This window comes from Equus caballus, chromosome 24, assembly GCF_041296265.1.
Source record: "Equus caballus isolate H_3958 breed thoroughbred chromosome 24, TB-T2T, whole genome shotgun sequence".
NCBI classification, from domain to species: Eukaryota; Metazoa; Chordata; class Mammalia; order Perissodactyla; family Equidae; genus Equus; species Equus caballus.
This window is the reverse complement of record NC_091707.1, coordinates 30062240-30086386: the sequence shown is the minus strand read 5'-3', so window position 1 is coordinate 30086386 and position 24147 is coordinate 30062240. Positions and strand designations below refer to the sequence as shown.

The following is a 24147-nucleotide window of genomic DNA, read 5'->3' as shown; positions in this document are numbered from 1 at the left end:
TAACTAATGCTAAATCTGTCCTAACCATCTATTACTCTAAATAACATGCTAATGAAACTCACAGTTCAGTAACAGCAGCATCTGCAACCCTCCTGAGATGTTGCTACACTGCACTGGAGTCAGCTAACCTCACCCACAGCAGAGGCGTGAATCACGATCACGGGAAGTCAAAGCAAGTATCACAGAGGCCAAAGACTTTTATTTCCGGCTTGCCACTGCTTACATTTTTCCTCAAGCTCATGCCCAGATCAGTCACTCTCTAATATTAATATTCAAATTTGCTGTTAGAAAAACAGGTTCAGGCTTCTAAGATTTAATCTTGCCACGAATCATGTTTTTCTTTGTTTCAAGTCATAATATTCTCAAAAGTTCCTAAGAAACTAATTTGGAAGTCAAGTGAAGAAGTACCATTAAACACCAGTAAAGCATTAGAAATTTTCTCTTCTTACCTGATGAAGTTTGATAGACATGCGGATTCCGGGGACTACTACTTTCCTTAGCAATTCCATGTCAGCAAAGATCCATTCATCTCGAATTGAAGAAATACGGAAATCTCCCTTAAATAGGGCATGCAATCCATAGAGGAATGACTCTAAATTACTGTTAAGATTGGAAATAAAAGTTTACATACTTTGACAAAGGTCTTCCATTATGCTGATTCCTACATGAGGTTGTGCATCAGAATCACCTAAGAGTATTTTGAGAAAATACCGATTCCAAGAACTAACGTCAGCACCCCGAATCAGAATCACAAGGGACAGAGCCTGTTTGACCTGGGACCCCTGTTTATGAACCACTGTAACGGAGTCCATGAAAATAAACGACAGGCAAAAGTCTATAAGTTAAAAGAAATTAAGGAGGCCTAGTGGGAAACATGTCATAATCACAGAAGAAACTTAAGATATGTGGAATTTCTTAATTCTAATTCATTTGGACGCATATGTCAAGAAATCTAGTTTATATTTAGAGACCCAAAATCTAACATACAACTATAGTAAAAGTATCAATGCTCTGGACAAAAATTGCCAGGAAACATGGAAAAATAAAAAGAGGTGAATTGTTACAAAAACAGATGTATATGGGAGGAGATAAATCAAATATTATGGAGTGATTAGTTTTTAAAATGTCTTAAATCCATTAAATTCTCATTATCAATAGTCGCCCATATGTGTGAATTTTAAAAGCCAGTTCTGTTAACCACTTAGCAGAACTCAATGATGCTCTGCAAAAAGATCTACACAGCACAGCACAGCACAACACAGAAGAGACCTATGCACAAATTACCACAGAAGGCCTCCACGGAGAATTATTTCAAAGTTTTTAGATGTAGGTTATACAGCTTCCCACAGTCTTCCTGAAACAGAAATGCCTTCCTTACCTGGACATATGGTGGGATGCAGTCCCCAGAGCTCTCCGTCCCAGAACACAGAGTCCATAACAAAGAGTCACCAGGGAGGAATCCTTGTCTACATCCACCGGCTTTAAAAAACGAAGAACAGAGGTCAAAAGGTACAAACTTCCAGTTATAAAATAAGTCAGTCATGGGGATATAACGTACAGCATGGTGACTATAGTTAGTAATACTGTATTGCATATTTGAACATTGCTAAGGAGTAGATCTTAAAAGTTCTCATCTCAAGGATAAAATGTATTTTTTTAACTACGTATGGTGATAGATGTTACCTAGCTTTATTGTGGTGATCATTTCACAGCAAACACAAATATCGCATCATTAGGTTGTACATCTGAAACTAATATAATGTTATATGCCAATTATACTTCAATAAAAAAATAAAAAAAGCAAAAAACAAAAAATGCTAGTTATCAGAAAAGTATGTAAGTATTTAACAAATCAGAAGATATCTATTTAATAAATCAGAGAAAAGAGGAATTATGTACTAGTTGAGTTCCTCATCTCTTCAAGTAAAAGTTCTAATGAAAAGAAACTTAACAAATGAAGTATAAGTGTACATGAGGAGGTTCTTTGGAATCTTTAAATAAAATCCAACACTTCATAATACTGGAACATACTGAAAAGAACTGGCTGTGTTATAGAGTGCTAGGATCCTAGCTAAACATCTCAAAGCACTTACTGAAATATATCATTACTGATATTGTCCTCTCCTAAAAATACAACATTCTATCTATTAATTAGTTATTTCTGGACTTAACCTGGCAAGCAGGCTATTAGTGACAGCTGTATTAGTCTATCAGTGACCATAATCATAGTAAAGAAAATCAAATTGATATCTGTAGAATATTGCTTCCCCTCAACTTTTTAACTTTTTTAACAACTCCATACCTTGATTCTTGACTATTATATATAGTAATACATAATGATTATGTATATACAACAAAATGGTATACCTTATACAATACTATATATAGGAATACTATATAAAGGAAATCTTGGTAGCATCTCAATTACCAAGAAACAATCCAGGGCAACAGTTCTCAAAGTATAGTCTTAGGACACAACATCAGCATACTTAGGATATTATTAGAAATGCAAATTCTTGGGCCACTTCAGACCTATGAAATCAAATTCTGGAGCAGGAGGTGGGGGTGGGGAGGTCCAGCAATACACTCCAGGTGATTCTAATGTATGCTAATGTTGAAGAATCATGGACACAGGCTAATAAGGAGCTTAATTATTCTAATGTTGCCAATGGTATATATTTTTGGCTTTATAAACCACTAACTTATAAACAAAAACAGAAGTTGTCTAAGGTACTAACTTAATATTGATTGGTTAATTTAATTACCATTAATTGGGTAATTTAGTTAATTAATAGTAACTGTGTAAGAGATATTCTAGTTGCTTGCCAATTGGTTGTTTCAAAGATATACACAGCTATAGCACATATCCTAGTTTCTGCAGCAGATTCTTTGAACAAATTTTGGGTCCAAGTTACAAAACAGTAGATAAAGAATTTGAGAGCACTTGTTTTAAGAAATAGGAAAGAAAAATAAAAGAGAGAAGCAGTGTGTATAGACTTGAAGTTACATAAACAAAATAATACTAAAGGTATTAAATGGGTGGTAAAATTATGGATGATTTTCTTTCTTTCTTTTTTGTCTCCCTCCCTCCCTGACCTAGTCAACTATTTTTTGCAGAAAATGTACTGCTTTTGTGATAAGAAAAAAAAATTTTTCTTTTAATTGAGTTCAGGCTTCTGCATGTGGCCAGGAGGGAGTAATAAAGACCAGATTTAACCAGGTACCTGAAACAACCAAAGACCTGGACAGAACATATCAAACAATAGTTTTGAGACATTGGACACTAATCCTTGAGAGATGGGGAAAAAATGAGGTAGCCCTGTAAGAGTTTCCAGGCCACAGCACAAGGAAGGGCAACACAGGTGGAACTTAGAGGTCTCCAAGTTGAGGAGATAGCTGGGAGTCTGGGGTGGTCAAGGTGGCTAGAGCTGGCAGGGCAAAGTGCCAAGGAGGAGGCAGCTCCATAGAGAGAGCAAGCTCTGCAGATCTGCAGAGGGTCCCTCTTGAGTCTTCAGCAGATTCACGATCAGCACATGCAGCACGAACCCAAGGCAAGGAAAAGAACCATTGGAAAGGGGCAGAAAGGAACAATGGAAAAATCTCGTGATTGGCTAGAGTACTCAGAAGAGTACTGTCTCAGTAATGGGGAAAAATCAGCCCCAGATGAAAGGCTGCTCTGGTCTCTCCTAAGAAGCCCTAAAAAGCAAGCCCTGAAAAGATCCAACTGTCCTCCAAGAATTTAATTCTATCACAGGACAAAGTTTAAGAAGGTTTACAGGAATACAAAAATACTCAACACTCATCAAGGTAAAATTCATAAGGTCTAGCATACAATCAAACATTGTCAGGCATGCAAAGTAGCAGGAAAATATGATCCATAATTAGAAGAATAATCAACTAATCACCCACTCAATCAAAACTGACCCAGAATTGAACAGATGTTAGAATTAGTCAACAAGCATATTAAAAGAGTCACTTTACCTGTATTCCATAAGTTCAAAAAGAGAGGAAAGGCTGAGCATGCTAAATAGAGACATGGAAGATTTATATAAAAGACACAAATTAAACCTCAAGAGATACAAGAAATGCAGTGTCTGAGATAAAAAAGACACTGGATGCAATTAATGGCATATAAAACAAAGCATAAGAAAATAAATGACCTAAAAAATGTAGCAACCCGAAATCATAAGGCTTCTAGAAGAAAATGTAGGCAGTACACTCTTTGACATCAGTATTAAAAGGATCTTTTCAGACACCATGTCTTCTCAGACAAGGGAAACAATAGAAAGAATAAACAAATGGGACTTCCTCAGATTAAAGAGCTTCTTCAAGGCAAAGGAAAACAGGATTGAAACAAAAAAACGACCCACTAACTGGGAAAAAATATTTGCAAGTAATACATCTGACAAAGGCTTAATATCCATAACATATAAAGAACTCACACAACTCAACAACAAAAAAATCAAACAACCCTATCAAAAAATGGACAGGAGACATGAACAGACATTTCTCCAAAGAAGATACATGGATTGCCAACAGGCACATGAAAAGATGTTCATCATCGATGTGCATCAGGGAAATGTAAATCAAAACTACACTAAGATATCACCTTACACCCATTAGAATGACAAAAATAACTAAAACAAATAGTAACAAATGTTGGAGAGGTTGTGGAGAAAAAGGAACCCTCATACACTGCTGGTGCGAATGCAAACTGGTGCAGCCACTATGGAAAACAGTATGGAGATTCCTCAAAAGATGAAAAATAGAACCACCATACAATCCAGCTATCCCACTAATGGGTATTTATCAAAGAGCTTGAAGTCAGCAATTCCAAAAGTCCCATGCATCCCAATGTTCATTGCAGCATTATTTACAACAGCAAAGACGTGGAAGCAACCTAAGTGCCCATCAACAGATGAATGGATAAAGAAGATGTGTATATATACACACACACACATACACACACACACACACAATGGAATACTACTCAGCCATAAAAAAGAACAAAATCGTCCCATTTGCAACAACATGGATGGACCTTGAGGGAATTATGTTAAGTGAAATAAGCCAGATAGGGAAGGACAATCTCTGTATGACTCCACTCATATGAGGAATTTAAACATGTGGACAAAGAGAACAGATTAGTGGCTACCAGGGGAAAGGTCGGGTAGGGGGTGGGCACAAAGGGTGAAGGGCTGCACCTACAACACGACTGACACACAATAATGTACAACTGAAATTTCACAAGATTGTAACCTATCATTAACTCAATAAAAAATAATAATTAAAAAAATATAGCAATAAAAACTATGCAAAATTAAACACAGAGACAAAAATGGCTGGAAAAAAAAAAGGTAACAGAGCAACAGTGAGCTATAGGACAACATCAGGCAGCCTAATATAAATGTCATTGGAGTCCCCAAAAAAGGGGAGAGAAGAAGACTGAAAAAACACTAAAAAAATAATGGCTGAAAAATTTCCCAATCGGATAAAAACTATATATCTAGGGATTCAAGAAGCTCAACAAACTCCAAGAACAAGAAACATGAAGAAAACTGCACCAAGGTACATACATCATAATTAAATTGCTTAAAATAATTGATGAAGAGAAAATCTTAAAAGCAGCCAGTGAAAAAACCCCATCATGTTATACATAGTATTTCTACACAGGGGCAAAGATAAGAATGACCAGAGGCTTCTCATCAGAAACAACACAAGCCAGAAGACAGTGTAGCAACTGTTAAAGCACTGAGAGAAAAAAGAATCGGTTCTACTCTGGTAGCTCTGTTACTGTTGGAGAAGGCATGTGTCTTACATTCTCAACTGCATTAGAAATTCTCACAAAGAATTCTTTTTTCCTTTTTTGGGGGGAGGAAGATTAGCCCTGAGCGAACATCTGCTGCCAATCCTCCTCTTTTTGCTGAGGAAGACTGGCCCCGAACTCACATCTCTGCCCATCTTCCTCTACTTTATATGTGGGACGCCTGTCACAGCATGGCTTGCCAAGCGGTGCCAGGTCCGCACCCTGGACCCAAACCGGTGAACCCCAGGCTGCCAAAGCAGAACGTGTGCACTTAACCGCTGCGCCACCGGGCCGGTCCAACAATCCTTGCTAACACTAACAACAATGGTGAAAGAAATGCATTGTCACTTAAGAAACAGAAAGCAAAGTCAAGCTGAGAAGAATGTTTCCAAATCGCATTCAGGTAATTTCAACACGGTTAGTCCAGGGCCACACTTACAAAAATATAATTTCAAGCTGTTCGGAAGACAGGTATAGCTAGCATAAGGGAGATTATTTCCTTCTAGCATACATATAATAAGAGAAGGAGTGAAGAATGATGTTTTATTTCTGTGTAATATGCAAGTTAGAACACTATCTTAGAAGGAGAGTCTCAAGGCAACTTTTTTAACATTGAGGTTGAGGGTACCAGAACTTGGAGTCAGCAAATCTTTCTGGCTAATTAACTTCCCTAGGAAAAGGCTACTCTGGGAACAGGGATTCAGAAAGTAGAATGCATGGTTTTAAGGAGATGGGGATAAGCTTGTTGAACTTAAAAGAAAACTTGTAGCATGAAGGGGAATATATGTACAACTGATAATTTTGTCCTAGAGGGGACTGCAGAGCAGAATGTAAGTCTGACTGGCATAGCAATAAGAAGCTATTGGAAGAGACCAGGAATATCCAAATTTGGAGGTAAACCTTCTGAACATGCGATTTATTAACAATTGGGAGGAGGACTTCCTTGAGCTATGTCTATGACCTCAGCAATAATCTCTAGCAGAAGGGTCCTTAAATTTGAGAAGAATGGAGCCCTGTTCCTGAGTAGGCAGATGGTGAGTTCCTAGCCCAGGTGACCATGGTTAAACCAAAACAAAAGTAAGCGATGTAGTCTAAGCCAGAGAGAGGCTATCAGAATAATATGACCACTCCCACCACCAAAAATAAATCCAAGGATTTGAGAACAGTATACAAAGCATTCTAAGTATATTTCATTTATACAAAAATAAACTGCTTGTTAATGTGTTTGAAAAAAAGAAGTTTAGCTTTGAGGTCCTCCATCTCCAGATATTGCCTGCTGGTCCTTTTTCTAAGCCTCTTCCGAGGTTATTTTATTCTATTCTTTATTCCTTCTTTAAAAATATGCTGCTCTGCTTAGTATCTGTTGTGCATCTAGTATAAAAGCTCAAAGGATACTGTTCAGCAAGGAAGTACAAAGATGCTCCCTTTCTTATCGATGAGGTGAAGAGCAAAGAGGTGATATGATGCGGTGCCTTACTCTAAGTAGCTGTAAAGGAAGGACTAAAACAGGTGCTACATCTAAGGACAGTAAGTGTGTACATCCCAGACCATGAGAAAGTCACTAGCTGTCAAGGTGGCTCACTATGCTCCACCATACCGAGTAATCCTACACATGGGATGCCGGTGGTTCAACTACATAAGACTCCTGCTTGGAAAGCAATAGCGGTGGTAGGAACCAGCTTTTGGAACCATAGGCCTTGGTATTGTGGTTATGTTACATGGAATCTAACCAGGGGGGCAAGATTGCCACGAGAACCATGAGAGCTAGAAAAAAAGTAGCATTTGGTGAAGTCTATAATACACCTTACCTTTAGGATAAGACAAGTTATCTGAAGTGTGGATTAGAAACCACCTGAATTACAATCACCCAGAGTGACACAGATTTTCAGTCCCCAATCACCCAGAGTGACACAGATTTTCAGTCCCCAGCCTAGACCTACAGAATTAGAACCTCTTAGGGGAGGCCCAGGAATCTGCATTTTTACACATTTCCTAGGTCATTTTTCACCATGTTAACACTTGGAAGCCAACAGTCTGTACAGTATGGTAGCCACTGGCCCACATGGGCCAGTAAATTTAAATCAAATATAATTAAATTTAAAATTCAGTTCCTTAGTCATATTGACCATATGTCAAGTGTTCAACAATAGCCACATGTGGTAGATTAGTAACTACCATACTGGAACGGCCCAGAATATTTCCATCATGGCACAAAATTCTATTAGACAGCACTGGTCTAGACTGGATTTGGGACAAAGACATTAAATCATCCTTCAGTCTGATGTGTGTATGTGGAGGGATGTAGTCTTTAAGAAGGTGCTACATGTGATCTGTAACCTAATTTGTGTATATGTACGCAAGCGTGGGGCGGACGGGGTGCTATCTGGACAGTGAGATTATGACACTACAAATGAAAAGAATGAGGGAGGCCACTTTCTTTAACCTGTTTTGGCAGAGTTGGTTCATTTGGCCCAACTACAATGAAACAGACAGGTTCTCTTACCCAAATGGTTAGAAAGAGGAAAGTCTGAAAAAATTGACCTTATAATAACAAACAGAAATATTCTTTCCATCTTTGGAAAACTGATTTGAAGAGTTATAAATGAAATAAACAGACTTTACCTTTGCTCTTCGGGAAGAGCAATACTCTATCCAGTTGAGGTAAATCACACAGAAACTCTCCCTGGATATGCCTGCTAGTCGATGGTCATAGTCTTCATCAATGTTTGGATTAAATGTTGGGTCCACATCAACATAATTTCGATCTGCACACAGACGTAGTCCTTCCTGCATTGTCTCATTAGCTAGCCACTCCTCTAGCTTAGAAGAGGTTGTAACATAATAAATGATACCCTAACAAGGGAAAGATAAAATTCAGGCTAAATCACAATTTGAATTAACTACAACTCCTCACTAAATAAATTCCAACTCTTTATACTGGTAGTATGACAAAAAAATATTCTAGCTTGATACTATAAGAACATATTTTAAGAATGCTGTAATAATATACCTCAGGCCTTCCTGGATAAAAAACATTTAATACTTTTAAAATCATAACCATAAATTCAGCAAGGCAACTTCAAAACAATTCTAGTCTATTGATTTTAGAGCTTTGGAACTTAGGATCTTTTAAGAGATGTGAAAACCTTCTATTGTGGTGTATTTATTTTGAGAAATTTCTCATAGGAAGCTACTAAACCATCTTGTGATCCTAGGTCAAATTATAGAAATGTAAAACCCTAATAAAAAAGCAACAGAAATATACATATTTAGAAAATGCCACATGCACACGTAAAAAACATAAAATCAATCTCTTTCGCTTCCTGAGGTTGGATTTAACCAAATATTAAATAGAAGATTCAAGGTTGACCCCAATCAGCACAAATAAAGTGGTACATAGAGGCAATAACGCAAGATATGGAAAATTCAAATATGGGTCGTTAAAATTTGACACATACTTTCCTCTTGAAAAGACTGGCTTTGCCTACAAGCCCCTAAATAACCATGCTGTATTTCTGTAAAATTGTTAGCAAAAACAGAATACCTCTGCAGTAAAGAACTAACCTTGCCCAAAGAAAGTCTTGGGTCCTGGGAGGTAACCTCTAATCCCTTGCAAGTCCGGCCTGATAAGAGTCTTTGTTCACCTGGAGGCTTAGAGTCATGACCTCTAGAGGAGCTGGAGACTAAGGCTGGCCATGTGGGTGGTCGGCCGGCCACATCTAAGTAACTGTGCACCAACAAAAACTCTGTACACTGAGGCTCAGGTGACAGTCCTTGGTTGGCAACATTCTCTAAGTATTGTCACACAGAGTTGCTGGGAGAAATAAGCATTGTTTACACAACTCCACGAGCAGAGGACAACTGGAAGCTCATGCCTTGGTCTTTCTGGAGCCTGCCCTACCTGCCTCTTCTCTTGGGCTGATTTTTAACCTGTAACCTTCCACTGTAATAAATCCTAACCAAGAGTATAATGGCTTTGCTGAGTTTTTTGAATCCTAGCAAATTACTGAAGCTGAGGGTGGTCTTGGGGACCTCCTAAATCTTGCAATGTTTTTATTCAGCTTGTTGAAAGCAGTGGTTAACACCAAGGGCTCAGGAATCAGACAAGCCTGGGTTTTAAATCCCTAACTCTACTTGCTAGTTAGAGAACTCTGGGCAAGTTAACTTCTAATCTTTAACTTGTTTATTTGTAAAACGGAGATGCAATATTCCTTTAGAGAATTAGGTAAGATACACGTAAATGTATGCGTGCATATACATTCCTCAGCACAGTGCCTAAAACATATGGGCTACAAATGGTAGCTGTTAATACTAATGAACAAATGGAATAAGTTTCACAGAAGAAAGAAACAGCAAAACCTTCACAGGTATATTTCACTGACTGTACCGGATACTAGAGAATTTAAATCATGACTTAGAAGCAAAGCACAAGTTAAAAAAATATATGTATGTCTATTCCAAGAAGAGCAGCCGATCATCAGAGGGCCTAAGTAGGCACACACCCTTACCTTGACATAGTAAGTGGTGAGCACTTTCCGAAGATCAAACACTTGAAGCATAGAAGCAGCACTATTGTCAGTGATGCTATAACCCTCCAGAATATACTTGGTGACTACCACTTCCCAAGCTAGCCAGCGCTGGCTAAATGCAGCATTAAATGAAAGTACATGAGGAATATGGCCAGGTTCACAACAGCAAAATCCTTCATCTTCTTCAACACCTTCAGTAATGGCTTCTACTTCTCGCTGTTGACAGTAAGTACCTTAAAAAAAGAGACAGAGAGAGACAATTTACAAAGGGGGAAAAAAACATGAAGTGGAAAAACAAATGCTTCAAAAACATAAGGAATTTAGAAAAAAGTTACATTTTATAGCAACTAAAAGTATATGACTGATTTGCCTTAGAATGTGTGTTAAACTGCAGTAAGCTCGAGAAACTAGACATACTGTATATTTAGCTCCTACGGAATCACAACGTGTATCAGTGCATCCAAGGTTCTGAGAATTTGTGCAGTAAAGTAACCGCCTTAATTTTGATACATCGATTCCCAAACTTTTCAAATTTGGGTTTACAATTGCATTCATATCAAACAAACGCCAAATGAGTAAAGGTATATCTCATAAAGGTCTGAGGTAATTCAAAAAAAGGAGAGACGAATGAGAACTAAATCATCCTAGGGCACACAATACAGATAGACATGCAGAACTCAAAAGCATCTGAGCTCTATTTACCAGTATCATGTCCATGCTGCAAGCAGAAATATTATTATATATCGTGCTTATTTGGCTATATAACTTGTAATAGTTCATTATAATTTAATATTAAACACATAATCAAAATTTTTTCTGTTGCCAATTCCATCAATAATTGGATAAGATTACATAATCAGCCTTTGAGGCTTACCTGCTGATAAAGTTTCAATGGGGTATGAGGTCTGATTAGCCTGCACTAGCAAATAATTCTTTGAAGTTACATTCTTTGATACAAAATACTTATCAAACAGGCATTCTCCACATTAGTTTTACTGAAGTAAAAATACAAAATCAGATTAAATATAGAATTAGAACAACAACAATCTAGTGCCAGCAAAATATCATCTATCACATTAAAGTTAATTTTTATTTTGTTCTGTGGTCTTGTTTCCATTTAATTTGTAAACTCCTTATATTATGTAAGGACTATAAAGCAATTATACTTAATTTTATAAAGGCACATATTAAAGTTATATTCTAATAAAAATAACTTAAGTGAGACTGTACAATAATTTTTTCCTTTAAAGAGCTTTTATACACCATCCATGTTTGAAATACACTTCTTTGAGAGGAAAAGATGCCATGAAACCTAGCCCCATCTGGTGATGGAGGTGGTATGAGGAAAGAGAAGGCTGAAGAGGCAGGCTTGGCCAAGCTAATACACTGTATTATTTAGTTATCTAGAACCCTCAACAATTCTATTATTTCATTTTCTAGTTTAATTACATTGGTGAACACTTCCAAAATAATGTTACATAGTGGTGACACGAAAAACCCTGTCCTGAACCTGACATTCACAGGAATGCCTGCTGTGGTTGACCATTACACATGATACTGACTACAGACACACATACACATTTTTTTTTGAATAAGGATGTACATAATTTTATAAAGTATTTTCAAACCAACATTGAAAATGAAATTTAACCAAATTTCTTCTGGCATCTTTTGAGAGAATCATATTATATTGTTTTTCTCCTGGGACCTACTGAAAGAAGATGAATTCTATAATTTGCTTTTTTTTTTTTTTGGTGAGGAAGATTGTCCCTGAGCTAACATCTGTGCCAATCTTCCTCTATTTTGTATGTAAGATGCTGCCATAGCATGGCTTGAAGAGTGGTGTTAGGACCGCACCCAGGATCCAAAGCTTCGAACTCCGGGCCGCCGAAGCAGAGTGTGTGAACTTAGCCACTGTGCCACTAGGCTAGCCCCTTAATTTGCTTTTCAACACTTAATTTAAAAATGAAAAATGGCTGAATTAGTGAGGGGTACTTAAAAAAAAAGTACTACTGGTTTCTGCTTACTCCGGGTTTTGAGCATTATTGTATCTAGAGTCATAAGTGAATCAAAACTATAGTTACTCTTTTAGCCAGTTTAGCCATATTTGACATCAGTATTACACTGGTTTTGTAAAAAGCCTTGAGAAATTTTCCTTCTTTATCCATGTGCTAGAATAGATTAGAGAGGGCAGAAGAATTATTCAATTTCTAGAAGAAACTTCCTGAGCCTGGGTTTTTAAAATTGTGGCATGAAGTTGGGTCTACTGCTCAGGTTTTATGTATTATTAGTTCATTTTATTCATTTTGTCATCTTTCTGGGAAGTCAGTCAAAGGTTTTTCAGTAAAGAAAGTAACGCAATGAGAGCCATAGTTTGTGCAGGTCACTCTGTTAGCAGTACATAGAGAAGACATGTGGCAAGAGGGAATTTGGAGTCTTGACATTTACTCAGGAGAGACAGAATGAGGTCCTCGTTCAGAGGAGTAGAACAAAGTGAACAGAGTAATCGAATTAATGTGGGATGGTCTTACTCTACTGTAAAAACCCCAAGAATATTTTCTACCCCAAAGCACCCTAGTAATACATTTTGCTTAGAAAATGGTCAACAATAAGTACAGAAATTAATATTAATAATTGAAAAAAGAATTTTGAGACTTGGAAAGGGATTCTAGAATATCTATGAGGAACTATTACCAATTGTTTTCTGGATTAGCTAGATCTTTTGGTGACTTCATAGTGAATAAAACTGGTAAAAATAAATACACCTAACAGTTATGAAAACTAGACATGTTAAAATTAATTTGAATAAAAATTGAAAGGAATCCAATCAGCATAAGAATTTTCAACCCATAAATTTTGATTTGGAAATCCGCACCTGGTAGAAGTAACATTTACAAATAAAAAGTTAACATGGTAGAAGTGGTAATCAGAAAATTGTGATAAGACAAAAAAACTGACTGATAACCCAAATCTTTGGCATAAAATTTGCATGGAAAAGAAATGAGAATGTCAGTAAAATAAAAATGGAAATAAATATGAAGGGGTTTAACCAAGACCTATAGGAAACTGATCAAGAAATTTATTTAATTAAATGTCACTTAAAATTTAGGACCTACTAGGAGAGACAGTAAAATCAAAGGAATCAAACTAGCTTAATGGACTATTACCCAGAAAATACATCAAGATGCTCAGCAGATCCAAACATCTGCCTGGGAAAATACTGACACTCTTGATTAATCTTTTCAGGGGTAGGAGGCAGATGGGATAAGGGAAAACACTGAGAAGGAAAGAAAAGATCCAAAGATTACAACATTTGAGCAAGAATACAATCAAACCTCATGAGAAGCCTGGAATGAAGAGAAAGGGGGAAAAACCGCATACTTACATTACCTAATCATTCTACAAAATTAACTAATTATGCATCACATGCTAACTGCTCTGACGGGTGCTGGAGACACCATAATGAATGAAGCAGGTATGATTCCTACCCTTGAGGAGTTTATAATCTACAGTAAAGGTTTAAAAAACAGCCTTGAGCCAAATCCAAGCTAAGAATGGTTTTCATATTTTTAAAGGGTTGTTTAAAAGAAAAATCAAAGAAGACTATGTAACAGAGAATATGCATGGCTCCAAAAGCCTAAATTATTTACTATCTGGCTCTCTACAGAAAAAGTTTGCCAACCCTTGGGCTAGAGAAGAAATAAACACAAACAAACATAAAATTATAACTATGCTAAGTGTCAAGGAGGAAAAATGGCAATATGAGAGAAGCACATGGAACAGGTGGTTAGAGAAGGCTTGTCTTAGAAAGTGACACTTAGGCCAATACTTGAAGATAATTAAGGAATTAGTGGTGGAAGATTGGTGGGGGAAGGGGTATGGGTGGTACTTCCTGGGCAAAGGGAAGGGCAATAACGAGCCTCAGTAAAGAATTTAGCACAGCTGAGACACTGAAGGAAGGCCAGTGTGGCTGGAGTGAGTGAGGAGGATGTTATAAAGTGAGGCTGGAGAAACTGGCAGAGGCTAGATAAGGTGGTGTTGTAGGGCATGTGGAGGAGTTTGAATTCTAGAATTCTATTTTAAATGCAATGGGAAGCCACTGAAAAATTTAAGCATGGAAGGGACATGATTGAATTTGCCTTAAAAAAAGTCACTATGGCTGAGTGAAGAATTATAGGTATCCCTTGCTAGCCAAATCCGGCCACGTTCAGATAGTAAGGGGTACTGTGTTTCCAAATCGGTTTGATTTGAGTTTGTTTGGTAAATAATGAGAGTTTGGATGGCAAAGGATTTATGCAAAATTTTATTTGAATCTATCAGTACCAGAGAGTAAAAGTTGGGAGAGTGAGAATTTGGATTGATTTTTGATTTGGAGAATTTGTGATCAATATGGTGGAACAAAAGACGACAAGAAGGATTATCCTCCAATTCATATACATAGAAATGCTAGATAAAATTTTAAGCCTCCCCACATACATTTGTAAAAAAAAAAAAAAGTTAAAATTAAAAAGCAAAGGTGAAACCTTCAGGGGCCAACAATTTAAAAGAAGTTAAAGTCAAAGCAGTGGCAGGTGTAGTGGGCAAGGGGGGCTAACTCTCGAACGAGTCTAGTTGGATTAGATTTGAACAGCACTGGGTAAGACTGCAGAAGAGATGGAATTAAGGTCCTGGACTCCTATGGAGACGCAGAAATAGGCCATAAAACAAGAATAGGACATTTTGAAAAAGAGAGAGGATGGATTATAAATATCTTACAAATAAGAACCAAACATCAACAATTTGAGTGTTGCACAAGTCTTATTTCCAGTGAACACAGTAAATTTAGAGAAGCATTTGCTCCACTAGTAAAGATATTACATAACAAAGGTGCAAGGCTTCTGATTTAACACCAGGGTGAAAATAAAGCTATAGGGTATAGGTCTGATCTGATCCTCTAACTAGTTGAATGCTTTCTGATTTCCTATTTCAGGTTAAAAACACACAAGGCACTTCTTAGAATAGATCAACACACAGCTTGGATGCTCTCTTTAAAAACTCTCAAGTCCAAATGTTCCCTAGATTGGAAAGATATGCATGCATAGGACTTCAATTCCTATGAACCAAGTCTCTCTTCATGCTTGCAAGATATTCAACTTACAGCAGTTGGTAACATCAAGTCAATATGTTTCTGAATGCATGATTTTCTTGTAGAAATAGCTTCATTTGTCAGTATATAAAATTGCTGAGGGCTAGTAGGGGAAAAGGAGTAATTGCTTAATGGATGAGGGGTTTTATTTTGTGGTGATGAAAATGCTTTGGAATAGACAGAGGTGGTGGTAGCACAACACTGTCAATGTACTAAAAGCCACCGACTTGTTCACTTTAAAATTGTTAATTTGATGTCACATGAATTTCACCTCAATAAAAAAGAAATTGTTGAGGACAAACGCATGGTGTCTATATGAAAATAACTTGGTCAGCTACTCTCTGCCTCACACAAAAACACAGCATTTACTGCTACCAGCCATCTAACAAATATATGCAGCTGGTCACAAAAAGAGACTGACAAGAGAGCAAGCGCAGAACAACAGAAGTTCAACATCGCTAAGAAAACAAGTCAATTATACACTAATGACACTACCTTTATATATACAGCATACCATAAAAATTATTCTTCTCTGAATGTGAAGTTTGGGGAAAAAATCTAATAATTACTCTTTAATAACTTTTCTCATTTCACACTTCTAAAGACTAAGGATCTAATTTTATGATAACTTTTGATTTGAAATGTAAACACACAAAACTTAGATGTCACAGGAGTATGTTATAAAAATAAAAAGCGAATGTCTTACCTCTGAATTCAAGTCCCCGCAGCTGGAAAGTTACCAGCCCATTGCCTATCTCTATAAGGTGCACTAATGCATTGAGGTAGTCAGAAGCAAGAATGAAACAGTCGCCCGTACTGTAGTTGCCCCACCGGCCCAGGAGCAAATCACCACAGAGACTGTGTTGTAGGGATCTGGTTAAATGTTCATAAAAGATGGAATTCAGATTGTTGTCATCTGATCCTATAAGAAGGGATCAAAAAAAAGTTAAATTTTACCCTAAGTACCCTTTATATCAACAAACAAGACTGTTAAAAATATTAAAACTAATTTCCAGTTAGGGTTGTATCTGCAGTTTTTTGACAAGGAAACTAACAGTCATACTCTTACAATTTCTATATAAAAATGAAATACAGGGTAATGGGAAAAGTTCAGAATTTGGAGTTAGACGTCACATAACCTCTCTGACTCCCTGGTTCCCGTCCATAAAATGTGGGAATTAGATTAGATGAAAGCTAACGTCTTTTCCACCTCTTGAACAGTCCAGGATCTTTTCTATTTCTGTTCAATGAACCACGTCTTTTAATTAAAACCAAGCAAGAAAAATGAAAAAGATAAGAGAAATTCAACTAGAACAAAAAGATATACCAGTAAAGGAAGTGGATAAAGCAATACAAGATTTGAACAAACGAGACAGCCCAAAACAAAGAGGAGACAGTCAGTCAAAAACACTGTATATTGAGATGGCTAAAGCTAGCTTAATAGAAATAAACTGTATATACAGGCACAGCAGCAAAGTACCTACATAACTTATTAGAGTCATTCTTAAGAAAAAAATTAGGATACAACAAAACCCAATAAGTGAAATGATCATCTTTAGCAGCAACCCATCCAAGGCAATAATCTCTAAATGGGTGCCCAAAGCACAGCACTGGAGAGTGGCAAAATATACAATGCTTAATAATTATTTTAAACTCAGCCTAACTAATAACAAAACAAAGAAAGCAGAACTCCAGACTCTAACTTCAATAAAATGGTCACATCTAATGCTCTGTCCACCTATACAAAAGCATGCATATTAATTCAGAACATGGTCTTTTTGATATGTGGGATGGCATCAACAACATCGTGAGAATTCTAAGCCTCTTACAAGAATATACTAGAGCTGAGATGGTTGTTCTATCTACCAGAACATGATAATGACAGTCAATAATATCAAGTAACTAGTCTTCGTTAAAACAATTTTATTATTATGAATCAATCTGATGACAGTTTCTCAAGTAGACAGAGCATTTGAAGGAATCTGCAAGTCAAAAGGATACAAATAGTCCAGTCTATTTGGGGGGTGATATTTCTTCCAGTGAAGTAACACTGTAATTCCGGTTGATGTGTTAAATCTCTTATGGTGGGGGCAGTGAGATTCACCCTCTCTGTGTCAGATTACTATGGGCAGGCCAAAAAAAGGATATTTCCCAAATGACAAAACTAAGAACCAGACTTTAGGTACAGTAACACCACCAAAGCGCCACCCACTGAAGCACTATCTTGAGAGACTATTTGGCCTCCCCACGTCATCTCTATATACAATAAACTAAATGAAATGAAATTAATATTTACCTAAGCAGTTGGGGAAGGGGGGAAGCAAACATACTAATAACACATATTGGTCAGACTGCACACTCTTCAACACACCTCACCAGTTTTTACTTTAACTGTGTTCCGTTTTTTAACAGTCTTCTGAGTGGCATTTTTTTATTCCTACCAGCACTCTTAAAATGTATTTTATAAAAGATGACATATAAGTTGTAGATACTTTAATTCACATATTTGTTGCCAAAGTGAAACAAAATAAAATAAAGGATATTTAGTTGTTAAAAAATGAGCATTTGGAACCATAAAGGATCCCCAACAAGTTGGGAGTGAAATATATATAACAAATTCCTTAGACTTGCTTCTTTACTCACAGAGCTATTACCTGGATTTCTATCAAGCTGGGAAGCCAATCTGGTGTTTGAATGATCCACTCGTTTTGTGCTGAAGAGGGCAAAACAAAACATTTTTAGTATCCATTTTTATTTTTAAAAAATGTCTAATAATTAAAAGGGAGAACACTATGCAATATAGATGAAATAAATATTATCACTTTATGAATATCTCTGAGAAAAATCTTTGATTAGCATATTGATAAAACTCCTCAGTAGCATAATTTTAGGGGTAAGGTGTTTAATTTTACTCTCCCACCTCTATCTTACATAAACACAGCAGTTATTTCCTAACTTGTGTTTCACTAAACAGCGTGTAGAAAGACATTAATAAGTCTAATGCCAAAAAAAAAATTATCAGATTGAAAAAATGCATGCTGTATATAGTTCTTAGAAATACACAGGCCATGAAAGATTCTTTGCAAAGGGGAGGTACATCTATTAATGCCCGGTGGTACCGTGTTCTTTAGAACAGTGGTTCCCAAAAAGTGATCCACAGAACCCAGAGCAGGTGACTCAAGATCCTTTCAGGGAGTTTTCCAGATCAAAACTATTTTCATTGCAACAGTGAGCTGTTTGCTTCTTTTCACTATGTTGACAATTGCACTGATGGTGCAAAAGCGATGGTGGGTAAGACTACTGGTGCTTTAACATGAATCAAGGCAATAGTATCAAACCGCACTATTTTTCACTGCCAAACATGTGCAAGAAAAAATAAATAAAAATTCAAGTTTCACTTAAAAATGCCCTTAATGAAGCAATAAAGAACATTAATTTTATTAAATTGCAGCCCCTCAGAACAGGTCTAATATTATGTGTAGCAGAACACCCAGGAAGCACTTCTGTTGCATTCTGAAGTGGGATGGTTGTCTCAAGGGAAAACATCTGTGCAATTGTTTGAAGTGTAAGCTGCGCTAGCTACTTTCTTTCACAGAACACCATTTTTAATGAACGGCTGAGTAAACTATGATTATTCAGACTTGGGCATTAGACAGATAGTTCTCAAAATGAAGAAAGCGAGCCTCTTATTTCAAGGAAAAGAACTGACAACGATATCTGTTGCCAATAATAATATTCAAGTTTTCAAGCAAAATTTCAAATTATGGAAAACTTCCGTCTACACCACCATGAGCGTGATAGCTTCCCAATACTTTAACACTTTTCTGTTGAGACTGGTGGTGATATGAATGAATACTTTTAAGAAAATATTGTATAATGAAATGTGTCAAAATTTGGAAGATCTACATTACTCAGTGAACCAGTATTTTCCAAATGATTGATAAATGTTATAAGATTGCACAGGTATAGGTATATACATGGGTAAAAGATACATTCAAAGCATAGGACGTATCAATGGATTTTGATGTAACACCGTTCCAAAATTCTATGGATATGGTGTTAGATTCCACATTGCAACCAATCTTTAGGAAACTACTATTTGTCAACTTTTAGTGAAAGATCAAAGAATATCTACAATTGTCTAAAAAAGCTATTAAAATCTTTCTTTTCCAACTATATGTCTGTGTGAGGCCATATTTTCTTCAATACTTCAACCAAAACATCATAATGCAACAACAAATTCAATGCAGAAGATATGAGAACCAGGTATCTTTTATTAAGCCGGACATTAAAGACATTTATAAAACTATAAAAACAATGACACTCTTCCTACTGATTTTTTTCATGGGATGGGAAATATAGTTATTTTCATTACTAATATGTTATTTCTTACTAATTTTTTTTTTGGTGAGATGAGAAATATAGTTATTTTCATTACAAAAATGTTATGTTAACATGCAATAAGTTTATTGTTGCTATTTTTAAATTAATAAACATTTAAGATTTTGAGTTTTGATTTCTAATACAGTAAACATTCATAGATAAAATCCAGATCAATAAAAACTCTTTGGAGGCTAGAATAATTTTTACAATTGTAAAGGATATCTAAGAACAGAAAGCTTAAGAACTGCTGCCATACACATTATTTTGGACTAAATTTAACTTGACCCAGAAGAATAAGATATAAATAACACTGAAACTCACCAAAAAGGGAAACACTATAAGTGGTTTTATATCAAAGACCAGAGCACCAAAAGTTTCAAATCCACAAGCTAGTTAAGGTGAGACTACCGCTCCACACATTACAGGTGCCAGTGTGTGAAAGCGTACAGAGAAATGCAGTCACGGAGATGGCTGGTAGAATTATACATCAGTACAAGCTCTTTCTGAATCAACATGCTAATACATATTAGAAGCCTTTAAAATATTTACGCTTCATGACACAGTAATTCCCCTTTTAAAAATTCTTTCTTAAATTTAAAAGAAAAATAAATTCGAAGAGATTACATACAAGAATAGTTTCTAGGCATCAGATTAAACAGCTGGTCTAAGGAACTAAGCCTAAGTGGAGAAAACACTATGTACAAAGATGGTCATTAAAAACTTATGCTCATGAAAACCCAAAAATAAGCTATAAAAAATTTAGCTCTAGAAATGGCTATTTCCAAGAAAATTATAACTAATTATGACTTATAATGATGTAACATTGTACAGCATAAAGTGTGAGTATTATTAACATGGAACAATTCTAATATCATTAAAAAAATAAAAACAAGTACATTCATCTAGAACTATGTTTAAAAAATCTTATAAATAGGGGCTGGCCCCGTGGCTGAGTGGTTAAGTTCTCGTGCTCTGCCTAGGAGGCCCAGGGTTTCGCCGGTTCCGATCCTGGGAGCGGACATGGTATGGCTCATCAAGCCATGCTGAGGTGGCACCTTGCATGCCACAACTAGAATACACAACTACGTACCAGGGGGCTTTGGGGAGAAAAAGGAAAAATAAAACCCTAAAAAAAAAAAAATCTTATAAATAGAAAAAAAGGTAGAGAAAATAAAGAATTATTCTCTGACTCTCTAACTTTATATCATTTTGAAACTTTAAGAGTATTTATAAAATCTCAGCAAAATACTTCAACACAAAAAATCATTAACCATGAATTACTTATAATAATACTGTCAATAGTTTTCCTTGTAAAAAAGATAAAAATTGGCTTTCAAATTTTAATTTTACTCACTTATAGTCTCTCTCCCAGAATTTCACAGGTCGAACATATGAAGTGATGAATATTGCACTTCCCAGAAAGGGGTTTAGCGGAGTAGAAAAGAAGGCCGACACAGCAGCCTGAACAAATAACATGGCTGAATCTAAGGGAAAATTGGTTAAGGACCTTAACATTCACCCAAGTGGGTGCACACACACACACACACTCATCCAAGCGTGTGTGCACACACACACACACACATCTGAGCATGTGCTCACACACACCAAGACATCTCAGAAACACACTGCCATGACAGCAATTAGAAAAATGAGGTTCATCAGGGATTACAGAAAGGGTGTCAGTGAACAGTCTAAGGGGGTAAAAGCGAAAGACACAGCCAGGCAAGTACAGCCTGGCATGATGCTTTGAAGGGAGCCAAATAAATATTTGCTAACACGTATTTGGTAAAAGTCCATATATCACTCTTGGGTAGAGATGCTTGGGTTTAACTTTCCAGAAGATAAAACTAAAATGTACAGATACAAAAAGTTTGCATTTCAACATCTATGCATTCCTAACCTGTATTTTTATTTAGAAAGTACTTTTAACAAATGATGAGAAGAGAAAATTTTGGATATAAAGTTTAGTTACAATCATGTTTATGAAAAATGGTTTTTATATTCATTAAAAATATATCTGAATATTTTGTATTTAGAAAATTCATGGACTTTAATATTCTCTTATGTAAACATAAAATTTTAAATAGGCATTACTTACTTATAAAACCTTAATACTTCCCTCATGTTCAGAGGATCTGCAGGCCGCAGACGTTAATACAAATTAAACAATCAAAATCAGTATAGGTGTAGACCCAAAGGACTGCGGATTTTTGATAATTTATCACACGGCAACCTATACTCTATGCCTGCAAACCAACCCTCTCATCAAGGGTACCACTGCCTTTCTTATAGAACTTATCTTGGAAGGATACGGGGCACGGCAAAGGGCTGAGCGAAAGCATGGAAGGCAGAGCCCCATGTGATCTGCCAGGGGGCGACGTAGGTGTACACGAAGCGCAGTTTATGAAGGAGTTCCCAAAGCTGCAGGAGGGAAGGGGACAGTCAGCAAAACAGCGCACCAGGCATTCGAAAATGCATCTTCTTCCTAAGAGGGAAACGGCTTGAAATCATCTGCCACTGGCCTAAAAGGAAAAGATGTATCAACTGCCCAAACACTGCATATCTTTTTAAGTAAAGACAGTTAGCTAATCTCTGGATGTGCGTTTCTCTCAAAAATTCTATGCCCTCTATTGGCTATTTTACTACTACTACAAGCAAAACAAAGAAAGGCAGAAAATCTAGACGTCTGTAAAGGTTAAGTAATACACATATATCTTTATTCTAAGACACAGTTTCCTCAAATTTTACTGCTTTAGAAACTACGTTTTAAATGCAACGTCAAAAGGAATTTGAAAGCAGCCAGGCAGGGGATAAAGTTGTAATACAGTTGTCACCGCCTAAAAATTTAGAAGTGTGTTAGGCAACTGTTCATAATCTCAACTGTTACTGTCAATGGAAACACAACACACATTTTAAACTTATTTAAATTAATATCTTTTTTGTGGTTGAACCTGGCTTCAACATGAAACAGAATAACTGTGTTTGCCCGAGATTGCCTCTGCATGCTGGGCAACGCAAGCCCAATTCTCAAAATGGATTACAGAATCTTAAATGCAAGAAGTTCTGACTTCTTTGGTGCCATGATCCAAGCACCAAACACCTCATATTTAAATCCTTTAGCTGATTTACAAATGAATCTATTTAACTTCCAATTTAAAAAAGAAATCACAACTTCAACCAACTGGAAAATGCAGATGCACCCCTGCACTCTCCCCATGACTCAAAATTACACTGGCAACCCTTGGCACTAACATGATCAGGATGACAGGAATAAAAGTAGCATACATATGATCAAGATGCCACTGCAACTGCTTAAAAGAGTGATTCAGAAAATGCTCCAGATTCTAAATATGAAACAGACTGTAACCAAACTTTGACTGTAATACTGAAGAAAAAAAACGATATGCAATTACATGGATAAGTGGTTATTAAATCAGTAGTGCATCTTACAATGATATCTTAAAATAAAAAATATATCTAAAGAGATCTCTTGAATTACTTGCTTATTATCACTGTTAAGTTCTATGAAGTAACCATATAAAACCAAACTCCTTACGGGCAGAACCTTTTCTGTTTTGTTCACTGATGAAGCCTAAGCATATAGAACACTTCTGGAACATGATGTGCTCTCAAAAACAACTTGCTTAACAAATGAAAGTATTAAGAAAATCCAAACCAATGAGAGTTAAGTGTAGTGACTATTTCAAGGATTGTTTAGTTTATATTTTACTGCAACTTTCACTTTTTTCCAACAAATATAATAAGATGCAATACAATTTTCAATCTAAATACTTAAATTTGTGAGAAATCACATGCTTCTTTACACAAACAATTCTCTGATTAACTTTCTGGCTTCTTCCTTTGGTTAACCATGCTCACTAGAAGAGGAAATAAATGATAAAAATGCACGCAAATTAGTGATTGAACAAATACAATACTGCAGTATTTTAGAAGCTATTTAGCACAATGTTTTGAAATTGACTATCACTAAAACCTTGTTCAGATTAATGATTTTCCATTTGCACTGTTCCCATCCTAGGTCAGACCTCTATCACATCTAAATTACTGTCATAATCTCTTAAACTGTTCTCCATACCTTCAGGTTCTCTCTTCCCCAATTCATCTCAAATGTGGCTGACCAGGCTACCTTTCCTAAAATTGGGCTTTCATTGTGTTTTGTAGCTGCTCATATGCTTCAGCTCTCTGTAACCTATCAAATGGGATAATATATGTCAAAGTCCTTTGTATGTTGTCAGTGTCAACATGAAATCTAAGCTCTATGTAATTTACAAATAATCTGACTG

The 24147-nt window shown here is 36.3% G+C and overlaps 1 protein-coding gene across 12 annotated transcripts in view; it reads right to left on the bottom strand.

The window, feature by feature from the left end:
* Positions 1–24147, bottom strand: part of PCNX1 (pecanex 1) — a 177421-nt gene that overhangs the window by 17569 nt on the left and 135705 nt on the right. For all 12 annotated transcript variants that reach the window (XM_023628012.2, XM_023628016.2, XM_023628014.2 and 9 more), the window contains 8 exons: positions 22156–22264; positions 21198–21327; positions 18115–18173; positions 16167–16382; positions 10315–10568; positions 8429–8659; positions 1379–1479; positions 450–600 (listed from right to left, as the gene is read on the bottom strand). In XM_023628012.2, the coding sequence (XP_023483780.1) occupies positions 450–600; positions 1379–1479; positions 8429–8659; positions 10315–10568; positions 16167–16382; positions 18115–18173; positions 21198–21327; positions 22156–22264 (1251 nt within the window). The remainder of the gene's footprint in view (positions 1–449; positions 601–1378; positions 1480–8428; positions 8660–10314; positions 10569–16166; positions 16383–18114; positions 18174–21197; positions 21328–22155; positions 22265–24147) is intronic.